Source organism: Lampris incognitus, chromosome 6 (assembly GCF_029633865.1).
Source record: "Lampris incognitus isolate fLamInc1 chromosome 6, fLamInc1.hap2, whole genome shotgun sequence".
Taxonomy (NCBI): Eukaryota; Metazoa; Chordata; class Actinopteri; order Lampriformes; family Lampridae; genus Lampris; species Lampris incognitus.
Window position 1 is genome coordinate 61,030,138 of NC_079216.1, and position 19,223 is coordinate 61,049,360.

The 19,223-nt window shown below is 44.7% G+C and overlaps 4 protein-coding genes across 7 annotated transcripts in view; 2 read left to right on the forward strand and 2 right to left on the reverse strand.

Annotated features, from left to right (window-relative positions):
• The first annotated feature begins 718 nt into the window (after positions 1–718).
• Positions 719–4,193, forward strand: dnaja (DnaJ heat shock protein family (Hsp40) member A). Of its 3 annotated transcripts, none has more exons than XM_056282656.1 (8): positions 719–817; positions 1,195–1,335; positions 1,897–2,071; positions 2,226–2,330; positions 2,423–2,650; positions 2,833–3,063; positions 3,158–3,258; positions 3,558–4,193. In XM_056282656.1, the coding sequence occupies exons 2-8, from the start codon at positions 1,204–1,206 to the stop codon at positions 3,771–3,773; spliced, it is 1,188 nt and encodes a 395-aa protein (XP_056138631.1). In that variant the 5' UTR covers positions 719–817; positions 1,195–1,203; the 3' UTR covers positions 3,774–4,193. The 3 variants fall into 3 exon arrangements, with proteins under 3 accessions (XP_056138631.1, XP_056138630.1, XP_056138632.1); XM_056282655.1 differs by having other exon boundaries at positions 729–821; XM_056282657.1 differs by lacking the exons at positions 719–817; positions 1,195–1,335 and adding an exon at positions 1,458–1,689.
• Positions 4,194–4,204: 11 nt separating this feature from the next.
• Positions 4,205–5,986, reverse strand: LOC130114755 (40S ribosomal protein S27-like). 2 transcript variants are annotated; one of them, XM_056282658.1, is made up of 4 exons: positions 5,884–5,986; positions 4,890–4,998; positions 4,585–4,695; positions 4,205–4,499 (listed from the first exon to the last, which is right to left on the reverse strand). In XM_056282658.1, exons 1-4 carry the CDS (start codon positions 5,887–5,889, stop codon positions 4,471–4,473), a joined length of 255 nt encoding a protein of 84 aa, XP_056138633.1. In that variant the 5' UTR covers positions 5,890–5,986; the 3' UTR covers positions 4,205–4,470. The 2 variants fall into 2 exon arrangements, with proteins under 2 accessions (XP_056138633.1, XP_056138634.1); XM_056282659.1 differs by lacking the exon at positions 5,884–5,986 and adding an exon at positions 5,457–5,646.
• Positions 5,987–6,575: 589 nt separating this feature from the next.
• LOC130113892 (ras-related protein Rab-8B-like) lies at positions 6,576–10,083 on the forward strand. Its single transcript, XM_056281588.1, has 8 exons — positions 6,576–6,702; positions 6,880–6,940; positions 7,408–7,468; positions 7,623–7,700; positions 7,902–7,991; positions 8,109–8,174; positions 9,802–9,852; positions 9,967–10,083. Exons 1-8 carry the CDS (start codon positions 6,579–6,581, stop codon positions 10,057–10,059), a joined length of 624 nt encoding a protein of 207 aa, XP_056137563.1. The 5' UTR covers positions 6,576–6,578; the 3' UTR covers positions 10,060–10,083.
• A 206-nt stretch (positions 10,084–10,289) lies between these two features.
• LOC130114248 (transient receptor potential cation channel subfamily M member 1-like) overlaps positions 10,290–19,223 on the reverse strand; it is a 50,431-nt gene continuing 41,497 nt past the window's right edge. Inside the window, exons 15-27 of the mRNA XM_056282063.1 lie at positions 19,123–19,152; positions 18,694–18,986; positions 18,349–18,577; positions 17,649–17,780; positions 17,384–17,515; positions 17,140–17,268; positions 16,771–17,022; positions 16,468–16,642; positions 15,444–15,464; positions 15,201–15,345; positions 14,871–15,076; positions 13,583–13,715; positions 10,290–13,461 (exon numbers count right to left, since the gene is read on the reverse strand). Of these exons, the coding sequence (XP_056138038.1) occupies positions 12,045–13,461; positions 13,583–13,715; positions 14,871–15,076; positions 15,201–15,345; positions 15,444–15,464; positions 16,468–16,642; positions 16,771–17,022; positions 17,140–17,268; positions 17,384–17,515; positions 17,649–17,780; positions 18,349–18,577; positions 18,694–18,986; positions 19,123–19,152 (3,294 nt within the window). The 3' untranslated portion in view covers positions 10,290–12,044. The remainder of the gene's footprint in view (positions 13,462–13,582; positions 13,716–14,870; positions 15,077–15,200; positions 15,346–15,443; positions 15,465–16,467; positions 16,643–16,770; positions 17,023–17,139; positions 17,269–17,383; positions 17,516–17,648; positions 17,781–18,348; positions 18,578–18,693; positions 18,987–19,122; positions 19,153–19,223) is intronic.

Below are 19,223 nucleotides of genomic sequence, written 5' to 3' on the forward strand. Positions count from 1 at the left end.
TCTGAAAAATAAAATCAGAACGTCCTGGTATGCTTTGGGCTAGTCTTGCATGGACATGTGTAGACTATGAATGAGCTTGATCTCTTCATATGTAAAACAGCATTAACTTTAATTTTCTCTTCAATCCCAAAGTTAAGAGACCCTTATCAATGCTGCACTTAATTAAACCTAATAAAATGTGCCGCCGGGGTGCAACTGTGGAGCTCCCATGTGTCTCCCGAAATGTTTCTCTTTTACCAATCAAGGCGGCATCTTGTCTATAACAATATATTTGTTAATTATAAATAATTACCAAATGTACTCACATTTCGCGTATTAAAATAACTCCACGCGTACAAAGAGCCGACCGCTAAGCAGAAAGAGAAATAAAACGCCATCTGAAAATAACTCGCACGTATCGGGTCCCACAGGTGCGGAGAGCCGAAAAACGGCGACGTGCTCCCGGTTTACATTTGCATATCGTTATTTTATTCTTATTCGTTTGTTTTTCCTCTTCTGGGCTTTTTTTTTTTTTTACAACTTCCAAGGCGGAGAAGAAGAACTCCATCCATGCGTTGCGACAAGTCCCGCCCCCTCCGGAAAGAAGCCAATCAGCGGGGTTGTTTGATGGCAAAAAAAAAACGCTATACGGGGTGCTGGCAGCCCCGCCCCCCCAACCCGGCCCGCTGTTCGCTTCTGGACTGCCCCCCCCCCTCCTCCTCCCCCCCACCCCCCTCTGCGGCTCTCCAGAAACTTCTGCGTCGCGTGATATAATAACCAGCCATCTTCCCTCCCCGGTGCTAGAACCGTCCAGAGGAGAGGCCGGTACACCTGACGAGTAGGTAGCGACTCTCTTGGTTTATTTATTTTTTTTAGGGTGGTGTGTGGTGTTTGTTTATCGACTTAACCACAGATTCACGCTTTTTAGTTGCTTTTTGAGACGAGTGGGGTTTTTTTTTTCTTCTTCTCTTATTATTAACTACAACTGAGGACACGCGCTCCCTCGCCGTTTACGCTAGCTGTCATTCAACGTTCGGGGCAGCGCTGACGTTTTGGTCGCGTTCTCACCTTAGGGAAACGCGTGTCGGGGTTCTGACGTCACCTTTTAAGATCGCTCCTTTTTTTTAAATTTTTATTATCTTTTTTTTTTTTTTTTTTTTGGTGATCCCACGTGTGATGCCTTGTGTGCTGACTGCAAACTCCTTCTCCTCCCAGGTCGTCGCCATGGTTCATGAGACGGGCTATTACGACACGCTGGGTGTCAACCCCAAAGCGTCGCCGGAGGAGATTAAAAAGGCCTACAGGAAACTCGCGCTCAAGTATCATCCCGACAAGAACCCCAGCGAAGGCGAAAGGGTGCGTTAATATGGGGAGTAACCGGTGTATACGCTGCTGCGGTCGGCTCCTGCGGAGGGCTGAGCCGGGGGTTGGGTGGGTGGGGGGGAGAGGGGGGTGCTCCTGTCTATTTTAAACCGCATGCCTCGTTCAATTGACAGCAGCAGGATGCCCGGCGCTTTCTGGAATGATCGTTGCCATATCGAGCTCGTTACAGTGGCGTTGCCCCCCCCCACCCCCACCCCACAACCGAGTGGAGGTCGTGTGGCCCGAGACAGCTGAGCCGATATGCGCCTTACCCCCCCTCCATAGCGAGCGAGAAGCTGCACGATTGTGCTATAAATGATATTTCTCAGATGCCGGCCACCTTCTCTTGTAAGCCCTCATGAGACATTCACCTGCAGATATCACTAAAGCATGAAGACGAAAAAGAAATTTAAAGATCAGCCAATACCAGTTACTGTAGTCAGTTCAAGAGCAGTAAGCTGATTTGAATAGCTGTAGAGAAATCAGTATTGTTTTTCATGGTGTCATTTTTTTTTCTTCATTCCCTTCTCCAAAAAAAAACAAAAAACAAATCAGTTCAAGCATATATCCCAAGCGTATGAGGTGTTGTCAGATCCAAAAAAGAGGGACCTGTATGACCAGGGAGGGGAACAAGCCATCAAAGAGGGGGGCATGTCAGGAGGAGGCTCCCCAATGGATATTTTCAACATGTTCTTTGGAGGTGGGGGCAGAATGCAGAGGGAGAGAAGAGGTGAGGAGTTCATCGTTCTGCCACTGATCATAGAGCTTAATGGTGATCATTGGTAAATAAAATGGATCGCTAGACTTTCAGTAATCATGCTATAATGACTTCGTAATCAGACTATAATGACTTTGTAATCATACTATGACTTTGTTTAATATAGGGAAGAATGTTGTCCATCAACTAAGTGTTACCCTGGAGGAGATTTACAATGGGGGCACCAGGAAACTCGGGCTCCAGAAAAATGTCATTTGTGAAAAATGTGAAGGTACTTTTTTTTTTTTAAACGTAAGCTACTATTGGTAAAATTAACACAAACTCGTTTTCAAAATGACCAACAATGCATTCTCTTCTTGGAAGGTTACGGTGGTAAAAAAGGCACCCTGGAGAAGTGTTCGGGCTGTAAAGGAAGAGGAGTACAGGTCAAAGTGCAACAGATTGGGCCTGGTATGATTCAGCAGATCCAAACCATGTGTGCTGAGTGCCAGGGACAGGGCGAAAAATTCAGCGCAAAGGACCGCTGCAAGAACTGCAATGGGCACAAAGTGGAACGCAAGAAGAAGATTCTCGAAGTTCATATTGACAAAGGTTTCCGTCTTCTGCATCTATGATAAAACCGCAATGTCGCCTTTGGGGGGAAAAAATACATATTGTAAATTTTACAGTTGATCTTTAATACCTCAGTGAACATTTTGGGATAGGTTGAAATGCAGTGGACACTAATAATGCATAAAGAAAACAAGCTAAACCAAGGATGCTTGTGTGTGCAGGTATGAAAGATGGCCAGAAAATTACATTCCATGGAGAGGGTGACCAAGAACCAGGACTGGAACCTGGCGATGTCATAATTGTGCTGGATCAGAAGGAGCATGACGTTTTCCAAAGGCAAGATGACAATCTGATCATGAAAATGGATATCAAACTAGTTGATGCCCTCTGTGGTTTTAAGATGACCATTCACACATTGGACAACCGAACACTTGTCATCAGCTCACTGCCAGGTAAGTACCTAATAGGTCTATAGTGCTAGTAGTACTTGTACTGTGCTTGCAGGAACTGTAATTCATGTCATGAATATTTTTCCCCTGTCAACAGGTGAAGTTGTGAAACACAGTGATATCAAGTGTGTGTCAAATGAGGGCATGCCAATATACAAGAACCCTTGTGAAAAAGGACAGCTTTTTGTTCAGTTTCAGGTGAGACTCATTACTTTAACATGACCGTCAGCATACAATAAGGATAAGCAGTTTGGATAAGGAATGAATAAAACTCCAAAATATTAAAGGATTAAGAAATGGCCTTAGTTTTGACTCTTCAGGCTTGCGATTTTCAGCATCAAATCGTTCATTATTGCCCCATCTATGAAGGTTTTGATGCCGAGTGCCACCATCTTTATTTCATTCATTGTTTTGGATTATAGCAGAGCGCCCAACTGAAGAGCACCTGTCCTACATCTCTCCCAATTAAGTATACGTTTCAACATTGTTTTCCTCAGGTGGAATTTCCTGAAAAACACTGGCTTCCAGAGCATCTGATGTACCAGTTGGAAAGGCTGCTTCCTCCCAGGGAGGATGTGATGATATCTGATGACATGGAGGAAGTAGATCTCTGTGAAGTGGACACTCAGTCACAACAGAGAAACTATAGTGCAGAGGCTTATGAGGAAGATGAAGAAGGTCCCAGAGGTGGGGTGCAATGTCAGACGCAGTGAATGTAACTTAGAAGGCAAAGAACATTCAAGCATGAGCTCATGAAGGACAGGGTTCGACCCGTGCCTTAAAAGTCCTATTTATCCCCTAAGTCATAATGGGCAAGTGAGTAAAATTACTTAATTGAAATGTAATTTCTAAGGTGGCATTACCGTCTTTAGTTTTCCCCTTTTAAGCAAAGTTCAAACCAAATATACTATATTGTAGTTGGTGTTCTTAGTTTATCACGAAAGCTGTATTTTAGTGTTGTAGTCTTTGATCAATGTTTGTCTTTTATATGTTCTCGGAAGGGTCATTGACAGATATGATCTCATTTATTCAGAAAGTGAGAGGTACGGGTATGCTTTCTATGAAGGTAATTTTCCTTGTGTAAAAGCTATTTCATTCAGTCTTTCACACAGTTTCTCAATAAAAAAAATCCAAAGGTGTTCACTTGTTGAAAAGCTTCATTTTTTTTTATTCTGTTCGTGGGATGTCTTACACGTTGCATATTTCAAATTTCATGTTTTAACAAGTCGTGATGTTACCATAAAGATTCAAATCTGGAACATCGCATCTTGATTGCCGACAGAAAAAACCTGTCACTTATTGGTGAACGCATACCCACACAAACGTGTTCATTGTAATCAATGAAGAAAAAAAATCAAGGCATCGATCAGTGGCATGTCTCGTTAACATGACTTCCATTTGCTACTCCCTTCAATGCTGTTTCCTCCTGAAAGAGCAACCTAAAAGGGCAACACAAATCAATTACCCGTTTATGCAGCATATGGATGTTATTTGATTAATGTAAGTGTAGTTGACTGAATTTACCCTCCGTCAGTCTGGCCTTGCCTCCTGTCGGCTGGCACAGCACAGTCGAACATCCCACACACAGTACCACTGTCTGTGCATGGCTAAACACAGTGGTGATCTTGTAGCATCCTGAAAGCAAGTATTACCACGATCCCATCAGTAAACAGACATAATTGCAAACCAATGTGAGTTTATCATGAGCCATTAAGCTGCCCAATACGAGCACAAGACTTGCCAAACCAGGCTGTGGCTCATCCCATGTACTTTCCCTTCATGCAAGTTGGAAACAATGGAGATCAACATCATCTAATCCGTCAGTATACCTGGGCACTTCACATCCATAAAGTATGAGTTTGGGCTCTGAACAAGCCTTTTCTTTTTGTGTTGTCTTCTTTCTTGGTCAAGAGAAGGGTGGAGAAGGTCTTTGGCCAACTAGAATAAAGAAAAAGAAGAAGAAAATCAGCATAATTCCTCCGGCCTCCCTCAGCAGCTTGATAAGTGATCATGTATGATCAACTTATTCATCAGGTTAAACCATTACTCGCAAACGCAGCATATATGGTATATTCTGGTCAAATTGCTGGGGCACATGTTTTGATTATCACTGCACTCTTGACAAGGTGGCAGGCTGACACAGCACATGCTCCATAACGACGGAGGCTATCGAGCCTTAACTTGGATCAGTTAAGCTAATTAAGTCCAATCACTGGATGCAAACGGGTCACATTTAAAACAGTGCAAGGGCTCCTAAGAGCCTTCATATTTGGGCTTAAAATGTGGGTAAAGTACACTATATATATATATATGAGCTCAGTTTCGCTGAGTAAGCCGTTTTATTATCATATCTCGCTACAAAATATGATATTTGATGACGACGATAATAATAACGCCTCACAGACAACACAACACTGTATTCTGCGACATCTCGAAGGCCCCTTTCTTCACATTCTCGCGTCTCTGGTGTTTCACACGCTCGGCCAACTCGTTTACAGCTACCGGGGCCTTCTGAACGAGGAGGTATCGGTGCGGTTCCCTCGTAAAGAAGCAGCCTGGGAGAAAAAGGGCTTTACGTTGACGTATCCCATCCTGTTGCACCCCGGCGAGCGTAGCCCAGACAGACCCAGCTACAGCTACGTAGCATGCTAGCCCTAGCACGCCATGTGCTGCGACAACACAGCTACTAATCAAACCTTCGGGCGGCCAACGCGTCTCCCAAAGGCGCGTTTCGCTTATTTGCGGGAGAATCAACGGGCAGTTACGGCACATCAACTTAACGGCGAAGAGAGGAGAGAGAGGAAAAACAACTTCGGTACTTACAGGCATTTTCAGCGAGCTGGCGTCGCGTTTCTCTACATGCAGGGCGCTGATTGGCTGTCTGGGGATGTGACGTCCTATAACAGGAAGTGTGGTTGCCAGATCGAAGGCCTCATCGTATGTTTATTGTGCACGGTGGGTTATTGATCGCTGGTGTCGTGTTCCTCTACATGCAGGGCGCTGATTGGCTGTCTGGGGATGTGACGTCCTATAACAGGAAGTGTGGTTGCCAGATCGGGGCCACATCGTATGTTTATTGTGCACGGTAGGTTATTGATCGCTGCACGACTTTTTCTTTTTTTGGGGGCAGGGAAACCTTGTTATCGCAGCACGTTATGGGGGCGGGGCATCAAGAAACCATTTAAGATTCCAATTTGTATCCAAACCAAATGAGGCTTTTAATTGGCGTGCCCTATCAAAGCGTGCACACAGCACGTTGAACATTAAAACGTCCGTATCCAGAAGATCTGCCGACCAGTGATTAAAAAACAAAAAAACAAACATTTGCACGCCCGAGATGGAGGAGAGGCGTCCACCTCCGCGAACTACACGGACCATTATGCAAAGGAGAAGCTGACGTCACTGGCCGGCGCACGTCCGCCGGACAGAGACGGCTGGCGAGGGGTTTTACAGACCAGGGTGATCCCCGCTCGTTTTTGGGTTTTTTTTTATTAACGCAGGAACTTTGTCATCTATTAATGGCGAAAACGTACGATTACCTGTTCAAACTGTTGCTCATCGGGGACAGCGGGGTCGGGAAGACATGTCTGTTGTTCAGGTTCAGCGAGGACGCGTTCAACACCACCTTCATATCAACAATAGGTGAGTCCGGCATGCGGCGGCGGCGGCGGCTGCTAGATGTTGTCACGCGCCCTGTGACACGCGCCTGAATGAACGTTATAACGACTCGACATTGGGAGCTTTTTTTTTTTCCTCCTTTTTTTTAGGGGGGGGGTATCTCGGCGTCTCAGCAGCGTTTTTGTTTGTGTTGTTTCCCAGGCATCGACTTCAAAATCAGAACGATAGAGCTGAACGGCAAGAGGGTCAAACTCCAAATTTGGTGAGTGTGAGCGACATATCGGACTCATAGGCGTTTCTAGCCCGATTTTGGGGGTGCTGCTGCACCCCTAAATTGAACCCCAGCGCCCCTAAAATTGAAGAGATTTTTTATTTTTTTTTACTGTATGTCCATGTTTAATACGCTGAAGAAATGTCAAAACCATATCCGGTATATGGTTTAAACGTAATTTTTTAACAACAAAAATACAGCACCCCCCCCGTGCTTCGAAAATGGTTTGATCCCCCCCCCCAAATTTATCTTGCCTGGCGGGCCAACACTCTGGGTGCTCAGCACCCCAAAAGCTCTGATCCTAGAATCGCCCCTGATTGGACTTCTGTCCCCGATTCTGAATCACAATTTTGGACAGTACAGCCCGATATGAGCTTTCCCCCTAGCTCAATAAATACATAAATACAATAATGGAGTTTTATGTTAAGGACTGGTGCATTTTGATTTGGTGTTCGCAGGGACACGGCGGGGCAGGAGAGGTTCCGGACGATAACCACAGCTTACTACAGAGGGGCCATGGTGAGACCCCCTGCGACACATGCACACACACACACACACACACACACTTTTCCAAACTGTCTCCCTTTAAATAAAGACTGATCCCGCATATATCACCGAGGTTTGGGACAGTTTCCGGTGAGCATCACTATTCTTTTCCGCCATCTCGTCCCAGGGTATCATGTTGGTCTATGACATCTGCAACGACAAGTCCTTTGAAAACATACAAAACTGGATCAGAAACATTGAGGAGGTGAGCATTGACTTCGGAGGTGATACTGCATGTCGAAGCTGACCGACTGTGTTGTTTTACTTGCCCTCCATTTTATGGACACTTTTGCTGTCTTACGTGCACACCAGTAGTGGAGCTAACAAGGCGCGCTGGTTGTGCCTTAGCCCAGTTAGTGTCTTGGTTTGAGAGACCATGTGTTTCTCCTCTTTTAATGTTGCCCAGCATGCGTCGTCTGATGTTGAGAAGATGATCTTGGGTAACAAATGTGACATGGCTGACAGAAGACAGGTGTCCAAAGACAGAGGTGAAAAAGTGAGTCTGTGTGCCCTATCATTTTCTAGAAATCTGAATCGAGGAAAGTTCAAATTCAGTATGAGTTTGGACTACACCAACACTTATAAGTAACACCAAATGTTTTATTTTACACAGTTGGCTATTGAGTATGGAGTTAAATTCATGGAAACCAGTGCGAAGACCAGTTTGAATGTAGAGGAGGTAAGCTGAAAGTACTCAATTACCATGTTACGTACTGACTCAGTGGTGGAAGAAGTATTCAGATCCTTCACTTAAGTAAAAGTACTAATACCACACTATAGAAATACTCCACTACAAGTAAAAGTCCTGTATTGAAAGCCTTGCTGAAGGAAGAGTATGAAAGTATTAACAGCTAAATGTACTTAAAGTATGAAAAGTAAAAGTACTCATTCTGCAGAAATATTGTCCCTGTCCCTGCCTGTACTGTTATATAGGGTGGGTTTAGATTACTATTACTAATGCATTAATGTGTATATTGCATTTTTCTGCTGTAGATGTTTAAGGTTGAGCTAATTTTAACTACTTTATATACTGCAGGGTACTTTAATTTACAGCAATGCATCATACACTATAAGGTCATCATATGTTTGTAGCGTTGCTGTCCTGTGAGAACCACGTATCTCTAAAAAGTCAACGTTTCATAAGTTCAGAAAAACAACCCTGTTTGCAGCTTTGTGACAATGCATTTTCCAGTTAATCCAAGAGTATTTTTAAATAGTTTATTTAGCTGAAGAAACAGGAGAATTTGCCCAACCCACAAAGAAACACTTAATCCTCCAGCGTATCAGAAAAAAAAAATCAAATTCAAAATCACAAAATTTGGGGATACATGATTTTCACCAGACAGGAAGGGTATGAATTGTAATCTGAAAAGTAACAACTAACTTAAGCTGTCAGACAAATGTAGTGGAGTAGAAAGTACAATATTTACCTCTGAAATGTAATGGAGTAGAAATATAAAGTTGTATAAAATGGAAACACTCAAGTAAAGTACAAGTACCTTGAATTTGTACTTAAGTACAATGTTTGAGTAAATGTACTTAGTTATATTCCACCACTGTAACTACTCAATAGCCCCAGTCGAAGAAGGTTGAATCAATTCATCTGGATATATTTACTGACTGATCTGTTTCATCCCTCAACAAAGTGACATCTTCAGTCTAAACTGACTGCGGGTATCCCCACCCTTAAACAAGACAGTTGCATAATGACCGAAACCAACAACCACTTTCTTGTGCAAATATGGCTGTGGCCATTAATTACAGTTTCAACGGCCATTACTCTAATGGTCACACCCGTATTTGCATATGAAACTGGTCATTGGTTTCTGTCGTTATGCAGCTGTTTTGTTTATAAGGGTGGGGATACCCGTAGTCAGTTTAGACTGAAGAGGTCACTTAGATGTGTCTTTGAATGTTCTCATTCATCCAGGTTAATGGTTATCCAAAGGAATTGTATCGAGTGCAACTGGACTTGGTATATATCCGTGAAGACGTTTCGCCTCTCATCCAAGAGGCTTTATCAGTTCGTGCCTTTCTGATGGCCGTGCCTTTCTGATTAGTCTAGTCAGAAAGGCACGAACTGATGAAGCCTGTTGGATGAGAGGCGAAACGTCTTCACGGCTCTATACCAAGTCCAGTTGCACTCGATTCAGTTCCTTTGGGTCACTTGGTTGAGTGATGAAACGTATCTGTCAATAAACATTGTATCCAGATGAACTGATTCACCCTTCTTTGACCTTCTTACCTGGATTACTGAGCATGCATCAAGATACTTAATAGCATCTTCTTGCTTTGTGTCACTCTAGGCCTTTTATACCATGGGTAGAGATATACTGCATAACCTGAGCAAAAAGACAGTAAGTGCAGTTGACTAGAATGACGTTCCTATAACCAACGGTAACATTTCTGCCTAATTGTACCTGTTTACCTCTTTCCAAAAAATGACCCCTTTTAAATATTTTCCCTACCAGACTGACAGCAATCAACCAGGAATAGGGGGCCATGTCACAATCACAGAGAAGAAATCGAAGAGATTGAAATTCTTCAAGTGTTCACTTCTCTAGGCCGACTATCTGCAAGTGTTGCCGCTGCCTGTTTGGGTGGGGGGTGGGGGGGTCCTGCTACGTGGGTGTGGCTGTAGCACGGCAGCAGAGGTCCCGTTCAGACTCTACTGCCACCTGGGCGCTCCCACGTTTGCGGTTGGACGAGATGTCATCACGATAGACAGAGCAAGGGACGATCAAGAAAGAATGAGGCTGGATGTATGTATGTATATATATATATATATATATATATATATATATATATATATATATATACCCAGTTCAAAGTCATGTGTGTGTGTGTGTGATGGTCAACAACACGCCGGCCCTGCACAGTGCTTTGCTCAGAAAACACGGGGATGTGCTGGAATGGCCCCCTCTCGTTCCCTCTTGGCGAAGGAGTCTCACAAACCAACCACAGCCGTCTTACCGCTCATAAAACAAATAGACCTACAATATTGAGATTTTTTCTCGTCATGTGCTTGTTTGTCCGCGCATACTATCTTGTGCTGTGTACGCTTATCGAGATGCTCTCGGGTAGGCATTTCATCGAGATATTGAGAGCAAATAAATTGTCTTTATTAGGTTATGAATGTCAGTGTCCAGGCTGCATTTGCACTGGTCTCTTTGTTATCGTGTATCTGTGCCATATAGGAGGAGTAACTTCAGAGAAGACAGACGTTTCTGACGAATAAGTGTACTGTATTCACCATTTTCATGTGTGATTATTTATTTGCATTATTAGTAATGATGATATACTACTTAACGACTTATTAGTATTGTTCATAATTACTAACCTGTATGTTATTTTTACGGGTTAGAGTGTCAGTTTAAGAGTGAAAAAGACTTGCTTGTTTCCTGAAAAGAGCTTGAATTAATATATATAGATATATAGATATATATGATACAGCATTGTCATTGTTTATGCATGGAGTAACATTGGAGCTCGGGTAGGTGGTTTGTGATTAAGCACATTTTACCACAGGAAAAACATGATATCTATATAATTCAAACAGTACATATATGCTCAGTCATGTGTCCATACATAATTGACTGTGTAACCTTTATTTATCCCTTATATTGTTTACATAAAACAACTTCTCTTTACAATTTCCCTCCAAGATGAACACACTAGTACTTGGCAAAGCTGTAATGAGAAGGGATCGCTGTGTATACTATGTTAAACAAAACTGTGACAGTAAAGACAAAAGAAAGTGGATCTTTGAAAGGGAAGGTGTTTGTGTTTGTAACTTCTCTACACTGACGGCTAATATGAATACTTCATTGCGTGGTTGACTGTTGTTGATTTGGTGAGGGAAGACCGTCAATCTGTTTTCTACATTATCAGGAAAACCATCCCCCCGCCTTTTTTCTCCCCGATCGTACTTGGCCAATTACCCCTCTCTTCCGAGCTGCCCCGGTCTCTGCTCCACCCCCTCTGTTGATCCGGGGAGGGCTACCGACTACCACATGCCTCCTCCGATACATGTGGAGTCACCAGCCGCTTCTTTTCACCTGACAGTGAGGAGTTTCACCAGGGGGACGTAGCGCATGGGAGGATCACGCTATCCCCCCCCCCCCAGTTCCCCCTCCTCCCTGAACAAGCACCCCGATCGACCAGAGGAAGCGCTAGTGCAGCATCCAGGACACATACCCACATCCGGCTTCTCACCTGCAGACATGGCCAATTGTGTCTGTAGGGACGCCCGACCAAGCCGGAGGTAACACGGGATTCGAACTGGCGATCCCCATATTGGTAGGCAACTGAATAGGCCACCGCGCTACCCAGACGCCCCAGGAAAACCATTTTAAAACACTAGGTCAGTAGTCTTGTCTCAGAGCTGACTCCAGTTTCCGAGTTCTTGCTTTTGCCGTCACCATTCGATCCTGCTCTCCTCCGGTTCTCACGCCGCACCTGTCGTTATTGTTCTTTTTCTTCCGGTTCACCACCCAGTCTGTACCTTTATTCTGTTCTTTCTTTTCATGCAGTCCCTCCTCCCTCAGTCTCACACTTCTTCCAGGCCTTTCTTATCCTGTGCTTCGTCATCTCTCGTCTCCGGCTCTCTGGTCACTTGTTTCTCGTCCTCACATTTATCCGCTGAGACCTTACAAGTGTGAACGATGTCTCTCTCACTGCTAGAGGCTCTGGGCGCTGAGCTGACACACAAGCCCTTCGCTTTCCTCTCGCTGGCGTTCCAGCTCTGTGACCTGTGAGATGGCAAATAATTTCCATCAGCCACAGTTAGGTAATCTGTACTGTCTTTTGGCCTTCTGTTCTCCTGCATGTTTGCCTGGCCTTCCTTGGGCTCCCCTGCCGGCTGAGTTACCTCATTTTGTACGGGTGTCTGATCAGTCTGATGATCGGGTTGTTTAGGCCCTGTAAGCGTGGTGGCAAGGTCAAGCTGCTGGGCAAGAGTCTTGACCATAGACACTTTGGGCGTCTGTCCAAGGAGGCTGGAGTGGACCTTATATTCCAAGTCGGCCGGCCACTGATTTGGTGTTTGCAGTGTTTCATCGTCCTTGTCAGCTGGGTTGAAGACGATAGTGCTCATAGTCCTCTTCTTAGTTGTAGGGGAGGTGCTTTGGCTTTCAGAAGGAAAGTATCTTAAAGACTTGGTCCTCTTTGGAGAGGAGGAGGGGGCTAGCTGTAGTTTGGCCTTCTCTGAGGTTGGCGCTGTGTTCTCCGGCTCTTCATTCTGTGGATCAGGTGGGCCGATAATTGAGGTACTCATAGTCCTCCTTTTTGTGATAGGGGATGTGTTTAGGCCCTCTACGGGGTATCTCAGAGATTTAGCCCTCTTTGGAGAGGAGAGGGTCGGCCTTAGCTTATTTCTGTCCATCTCTGTTGGTCGAGCTGATTTCCGTAGTGCCTTTTTCAGTGGATCTCCACCGTCTGGGGACAATTCTGAGTCTTTATTTGTGATCGACTCACTACTTTCTGTCTCAGATAAAGGCTTCGGCTCACATGGTGATATTAGTATGTCCACGCACGAGCTGGGCCGCATTCTCTCCGCACCGCCAACACTCAAAGTCTGACCGTACTCTTTAGTGCCAAGAGCAGAAACGCTGGAAACTTGGTGCATGCTCCTCTGTCTTTCCAGGCCAGTGGTGGCCAGTTCATCAGCCTCCTTCTGCTTGGCCGCATGTTCCTCCATGTCCATGTGGAAGCGGTAAAGGCTATAACCATCGGCGCTATTGATGCTGCCTTGGCGAAGAAGGGAGTTGTCGCACACAGCCGAGTTCCTCGAGTAGGTGCGGGTTAGCTCGTACCTGTCCACCCCGGCGAGCTTTTCCAGCGCAACTGCCATTCGACCGTGAATCTCCTCCAGCTGGGCCAGACGCAGGTCCACCGTCTGCAGAGAAGCTTTCATGGTGTTCTCCCTCTCGTTAACCTCCTCCAGACGCATGGACATATTCTCAACCCTGCAAAGTGCAACCAGAGAAAGAGCTGGAGACAATTTGACTTGTACATATTTGAAAAACGCAGTCGCCGCCCTTAGTAACGCTTTAACTAGGCCGATGTTATAAAGATATTCTGCATCACCTTTCGGAGGTAACCTTGATGCGCTCATCACTGGAGGATTGCTGCTCATCCTCCCTTTCGCGAAAATATTCCTCCACGCACTGTTCCTCAAACTCATACAGATTTTTCAGCTCCTCTGGGTTTAGTCTCAGCTCTGTTGGAAACAAAATCAGTGCTTAATATAAACCAGGATTTCTAAAGTTATGGGCCTGCAGTAAAAAGGTTTGTCAAATGGGTCTGCATTTTCTCCTACAGGGCCTTCTAGCCGAAAGGTGCAAAAATATTATGTCTTGCACGCTCCAGAAGGCCCATAACATCATTTGGTACAAAGCGGCTGTTTGGAAACTGTGTTACTATATGATCAAGAGGTAACTGGTAAGGCTTATGGCAATGAGTCTTGGTAACCAGTAAGACTTATGGCAATGAGTCTTGGTAACCAGTAAGACTTATGGCGATAGATCTATTGAGTCATAACCTCTTCACCTCTGGTTTTCACTCTGAATCCATCTTTATTATTCTTTTTCTTGTGGGTCACAACCCCGTCCGTGCCTTTATTCTGTTCCTTCTTTTCACGGACTCTCTCCACCCCCAGTGTCACACTGCTTTGTCTTCTTCTCTGGTTCTCTGGTCACTTTTTCCTCATCCTCACATTTATCCACTAGCCATTTTCTATACCCGCTTGCTGAAGCTCATCCCAGCATGCATTGGGCACAATACAGGATAAACCCCTGGCCAAGGCACCAGAACACAGACATACACCCACTTACGGTCATGTCTAAGGCCAATTCAGTGTCTCTTCAATCCACCTAACTCGCATGTCTTTGTACTGTGGGAGGAAACCCATGCAAACACTGGGAGAACATGCAAACTCCATGCAGAAAGGACCAGGATCAAGAGTCAAACCCAGGACCTTCTTGTTGTGAGGCAATGGCGCTAACCGCTGAGCTGCCATGCCACTGAGTCAAAGCTGAAGGAAGTTACTTCCACTCAAATAATCCTCTCTGTTTATGGCAAAGATTAAATTAAATTTACACTGTACTTTGTGCTTCTGCATCTCCAACACTTCAGGGACAAACTACAAAGGGTTACCTATCTGGATAGACCCCGATTCACAAGAATTCAAGAGCTACTTTAGTTTGCGTAAGTAATTTTTTTGCCTTGGACTCACGAAATGGGCATCTTCACAGGGTAATATTGCCACTCTAATTGGGTAAGAGTGAAAGTAAATCTAATCAGTTGGGATCCTAAACAGCCATGGAGTGGTCCATGTCTATAAAGCATTATATCATTCAGTATATAGGAGACCTACTGAGGCCGCGGTCCTTCTCGTCTAATTCCCCCTCCTGTTTCTTCTTGGAACAGCGTCGGAAGAGCCTGCTGAAGAGGATGTAGAGGTGGCTGAAGATGATGAGAGGCGGAGGCAGGATGGGACGGTCGTGGAAGGTCATGATCAGCTGATATCTCTGGAACTTCCACACTTGGTTGGAAATGGACTTGACTTCGAAGAAGGTATTGCTGCGGGGAAGGAAACAAGGGCCAGTTGGTATAAAGAGCCTTGCACTTTGAAAGTAAACTTTACTCACAGATATTTTTTTGGCAGAGTATTCAAAGTCCTGAAACTGTGGAATATTTGGCTTACTTGAACACGGCAATGAGCAGGTTGACCAGCAGGATGTTGGCCACAAGCAGGTAACAGGCCATGATGGCAGGTGTGAGCCAAGCCCCAGGGATGCACGGAGGCAGTTTCTTCCCATCCTCATCATATAAGTGCTCACCACAAGGAGCTGTGAGGACCCGTTGGGGTAGTTAGTCTACGTGTATGTGCTGAGATCTTAGTTTGGTCGCTGTTTTAAATGCCATGCTGCATTGCAAGAATACTCACGGTTGATTTCCATTGCATATACTTTAAGGAATCCCAGAAAGGCGTTGCAATAGAGATACATAGAGATCGTGTTAAAGCACAAGAACAAAGGTTTCCATCACATTTCTGTTAAGGTCAAGCTGAGTTTCGCAAAAAGGAAACGTGTTTTCCCAACTAAAGTACGACTTTCTTTGACCAGAATTTAAAAAAAATTATACTTTCCATCAATAGATAGATTTCCATTTTGATGTTTTTTTTTTTTTTTTTAATTTTGGCAAATCTGATTTTGAGGTGAGTCGTGTGATTTGAAGACTTTATGCAACAGTTTCAAAATGGGACAATTGATCAGAAAATCCGCCATATCAAACATGCAATTTCACGCATCAATATATGTTAACATCCATCCATCCATCCGAACCGCTTATCCTGCTCTCAGGGTCGCGGGGATGCTGGAGCCTATCCCAGCAGTCACTGGGCGGCAGGCGGAGAGACACCCTGGACAGGCCGCCAGGCCATCACAGGCCCCCCCACCCCCACCCCACACACACACACACACACATTTACACCTAGGGACAATTTAGTATGGCAGATTCACCTGACCTACATGTCTTTGGACATATGTTAACAATATAATGTTACATGTTAACAATGCAAATTTATTCACAATTGTCAAGAGAGACAAACCGATTAACTTTACAGTAAACTGCACATGTTATTCAGTGAGTTATTTTTACCTCCACCTTGACAGAAGGAACACAGTGCATGTGAATTAAACGTGATGGCAGATGATCATTATTCAGTGAGATTAAACCTATTCTGATTTTCAAAACATGTTCATTGTGAACGACAGTGAGAGCCTGTTGCAAAACTGCCAACAGAGGGCGCCAAACCCTCAAAAGGACTACAGTACAATGCACCAGGTCACTCAAATTTCAAGTCACTCAAATTTCAAGAAGCAGTGTGAGGCACAGAATTTAATACACAGTGAGACTGATCATCTGCCCAGGATCAGGAAACAGAATCTTACTATGAATTCTAGTCTTACGGTCTATCGAGTCCGCAAAAACCTCTCCATAGATCATCCAGTAGGGCATGTAGAAGATGTTTCGGGCCAGGCGCCATGTGGGCTCCTCGTCAGGGTGCAGGATGGCCTGGCGTGCCACCCCAAAACTCATAAGCACCACCAGCATGATCACCACAAAGTACATCATGTCAATCATCTGGAAGAAACCACAAGAAATAAAACGCAATGTGGGCCTCGGGGTGGATTTTATTAGACCTACGAATGTGCGTCATGTCTTCTTCCTCCATTTTCTCTGATCCTTAATGGGAAATGTGATTTCCTTACCATTTTCCCTATCATCATAACGTAGGGTCCCAGGTATTTGTTGACTCCGAAAATGTCCAGTACTCGAATGTACCAGAAGATGATGTCTATGCAATAGATGACTCTGCCGTAGCCCATATAGGGCTCGTGCTGCAGCCGTAGCATGAGGCCGAGAAGGAAGGTGGCGATAGCCGCCAGGTCAGTGATGTTCCAGTACTCCTCCAGCCATACATTTATCTTCTGCTTCAGCTTCCCCGGCTCTGACATCAGAATCTGGGAAGGGGGGGGGGTCATGGAAAGAGGATTCTCACGATAATTTTCCATAAAAGCCAGGAACTGCATCCGACCTTTCTGATAGAATGACTAACTTAAGCAGGTTTGTATTTATACCTGTCGGACTTTCTCCGTTCCAAGCGTCAGGATGTACGCAATCACAATCCACTCCTGCATGGATGGCCATCGCTCCATCTTTACCAAGATGATGTAGTTGTATAACATCAGATAGCCCAGATAGGAAATCTACCCCGTGGAAAAATAAAATAAAATAAAATCATAGAGTCAGGGGAACAAGTCCATTTCATCATCAACAATACCGGTTTGGTTGAGACACTTGTTCTATAAATACTATACTCACAGTGTTGAACCAGAACTTGGTGAAAGGCGCATTGTAAAATTCAAAGACCCTCTTGCCGATGGGGATCTTGTGGACGTTAGCGCTACCTTCCTCCTCATCCCCCTTTCGGGAAATTGTATCGGCGTTGGCCTCCTAGAAAATGTTGCACAGTCACAGTTACAGACTCTGTAACTGTATCGTGGGTCTCTCGTCGCTCGTTGTAAGAAAACACAAAAGCATGAGTGAAATGCTTGAATGTCACAAGGGTCATCAAGTAAAGCAGGACCTTGCTGGACTTGTTGTCCTCTTCTTTTTCCTTCGCATCATCCTTGCTCACAGCTCCTTGATAGGACGCGTCGTCTCCAATGCGGAAGTCCAACAGTAGAATCAATGGAGGGAAGATAATTCCCAGAATAACCTAAGTGCGCATGAATGGAGTTATTATATTCATAAAATTGGAATAATGTCTGCTACTGCTACTACCATACTATTGTTAAGGGTGGGGAGAAAAAAATGGGTTCAGTGCAAAATCGCCACACTGATCTGTGAGGATTTTAATATCCAAGCTTTTCCCTTCAATTGCAATGTTGGAGCACAATTAAGAGATGCTATAAAGCGGGTTGATGCCATGATTTCTACATCTCTGAATGTCTGAATTTGAATTGTTTGAATGTTTACTCAGGGAAGCGTAATCGTGTTTTCGGCTTTCTTAACATATAGGGCTTAAATTAAATGCAATTTGCTGTACATTTTCTTTGGATTACTGGAGTTTTCACATTTTACTGCAGATAAGAGAGGATGGTCATATTGAATCACAATATTTATAATATCATTATGTCGGAAAAAATGCAATACGTTTGGCACAAAATTATTGTTGCGATATCAAATCAGGAGGTATCGTCCAATTCCCAGCCCTAACTACTACCACTGCTTTCTGTATCTGTGACTACTACTTTCACTGCTTCTGCTGTTAGCCGTCATGTCACCTTGAGGCCTGGGTTTTTGCCGATCCTGAGGCAGCCCATCCACATGTCAGTCAGCAGCATCTGGCTGCAGGTATGGGCAATGAAGTCCCTTTGCTTTGCAGCCACAGCCAGTTTAAGACAGGTGGAGTTGCTCCAGTTCATCAGCTCATATGTCAGAAGTTTCATGGCCACCTGCTCGTCGTGCTTGTAGGACTGGTCCAAGAGCTCATAGGCCAGTTGGCCAAATTCCCTACGAGAGACAGAACGCTAAGTAACTCTTCAATGGAGGGATTTGGTAGCGATTTATTTGTTTGTCATTCAACCACAAGACACCAGAGTGAGGAAAAATACAGGGAGGGCACTGACTTGGAGTTGTTCTCCAGGTCCTGGGAGATGTCGTCCACCAGTTCGCTCTCGGAAGACTCATGGGCCATGGCTTTGTAAAGTTTACAGGCCACCAAGGCCTTAGCCATTGCTTCCTCCCCTCGTTGCCATAGAAACAGCGCCATCTTCTGCCGCTTCATGAGCACCGCCCACACCATCAGCTCGTGGAAGGGGTATTTGAATCGACAGACCTCGGGGTCATCCACATCTACTTCAATTTCCTCCTCTTTCTTCTTCTTCTGCTTTTTCTTGCCCTTCTGGCGCGGCTCGTCATCCTGATCATATCAAAGAAAACGATGATAGCCGTAAGTCTCACCGGAGGCCGCGTTCGATTGCGCGAATGAGCTTGGTTGTATTGGGGCCATTGCATCGTGTTTTACTTGTATGTTTTGCGAGTGTGAGATGTCTTACCTCCATTCCCAGAAGTTTCAGCGCTTTTGGCTGCAAAAGAAAACAAAAGTGTATATCATACATTCATTTATGGGATAACCCCCCCCCCACCCCACCCCACC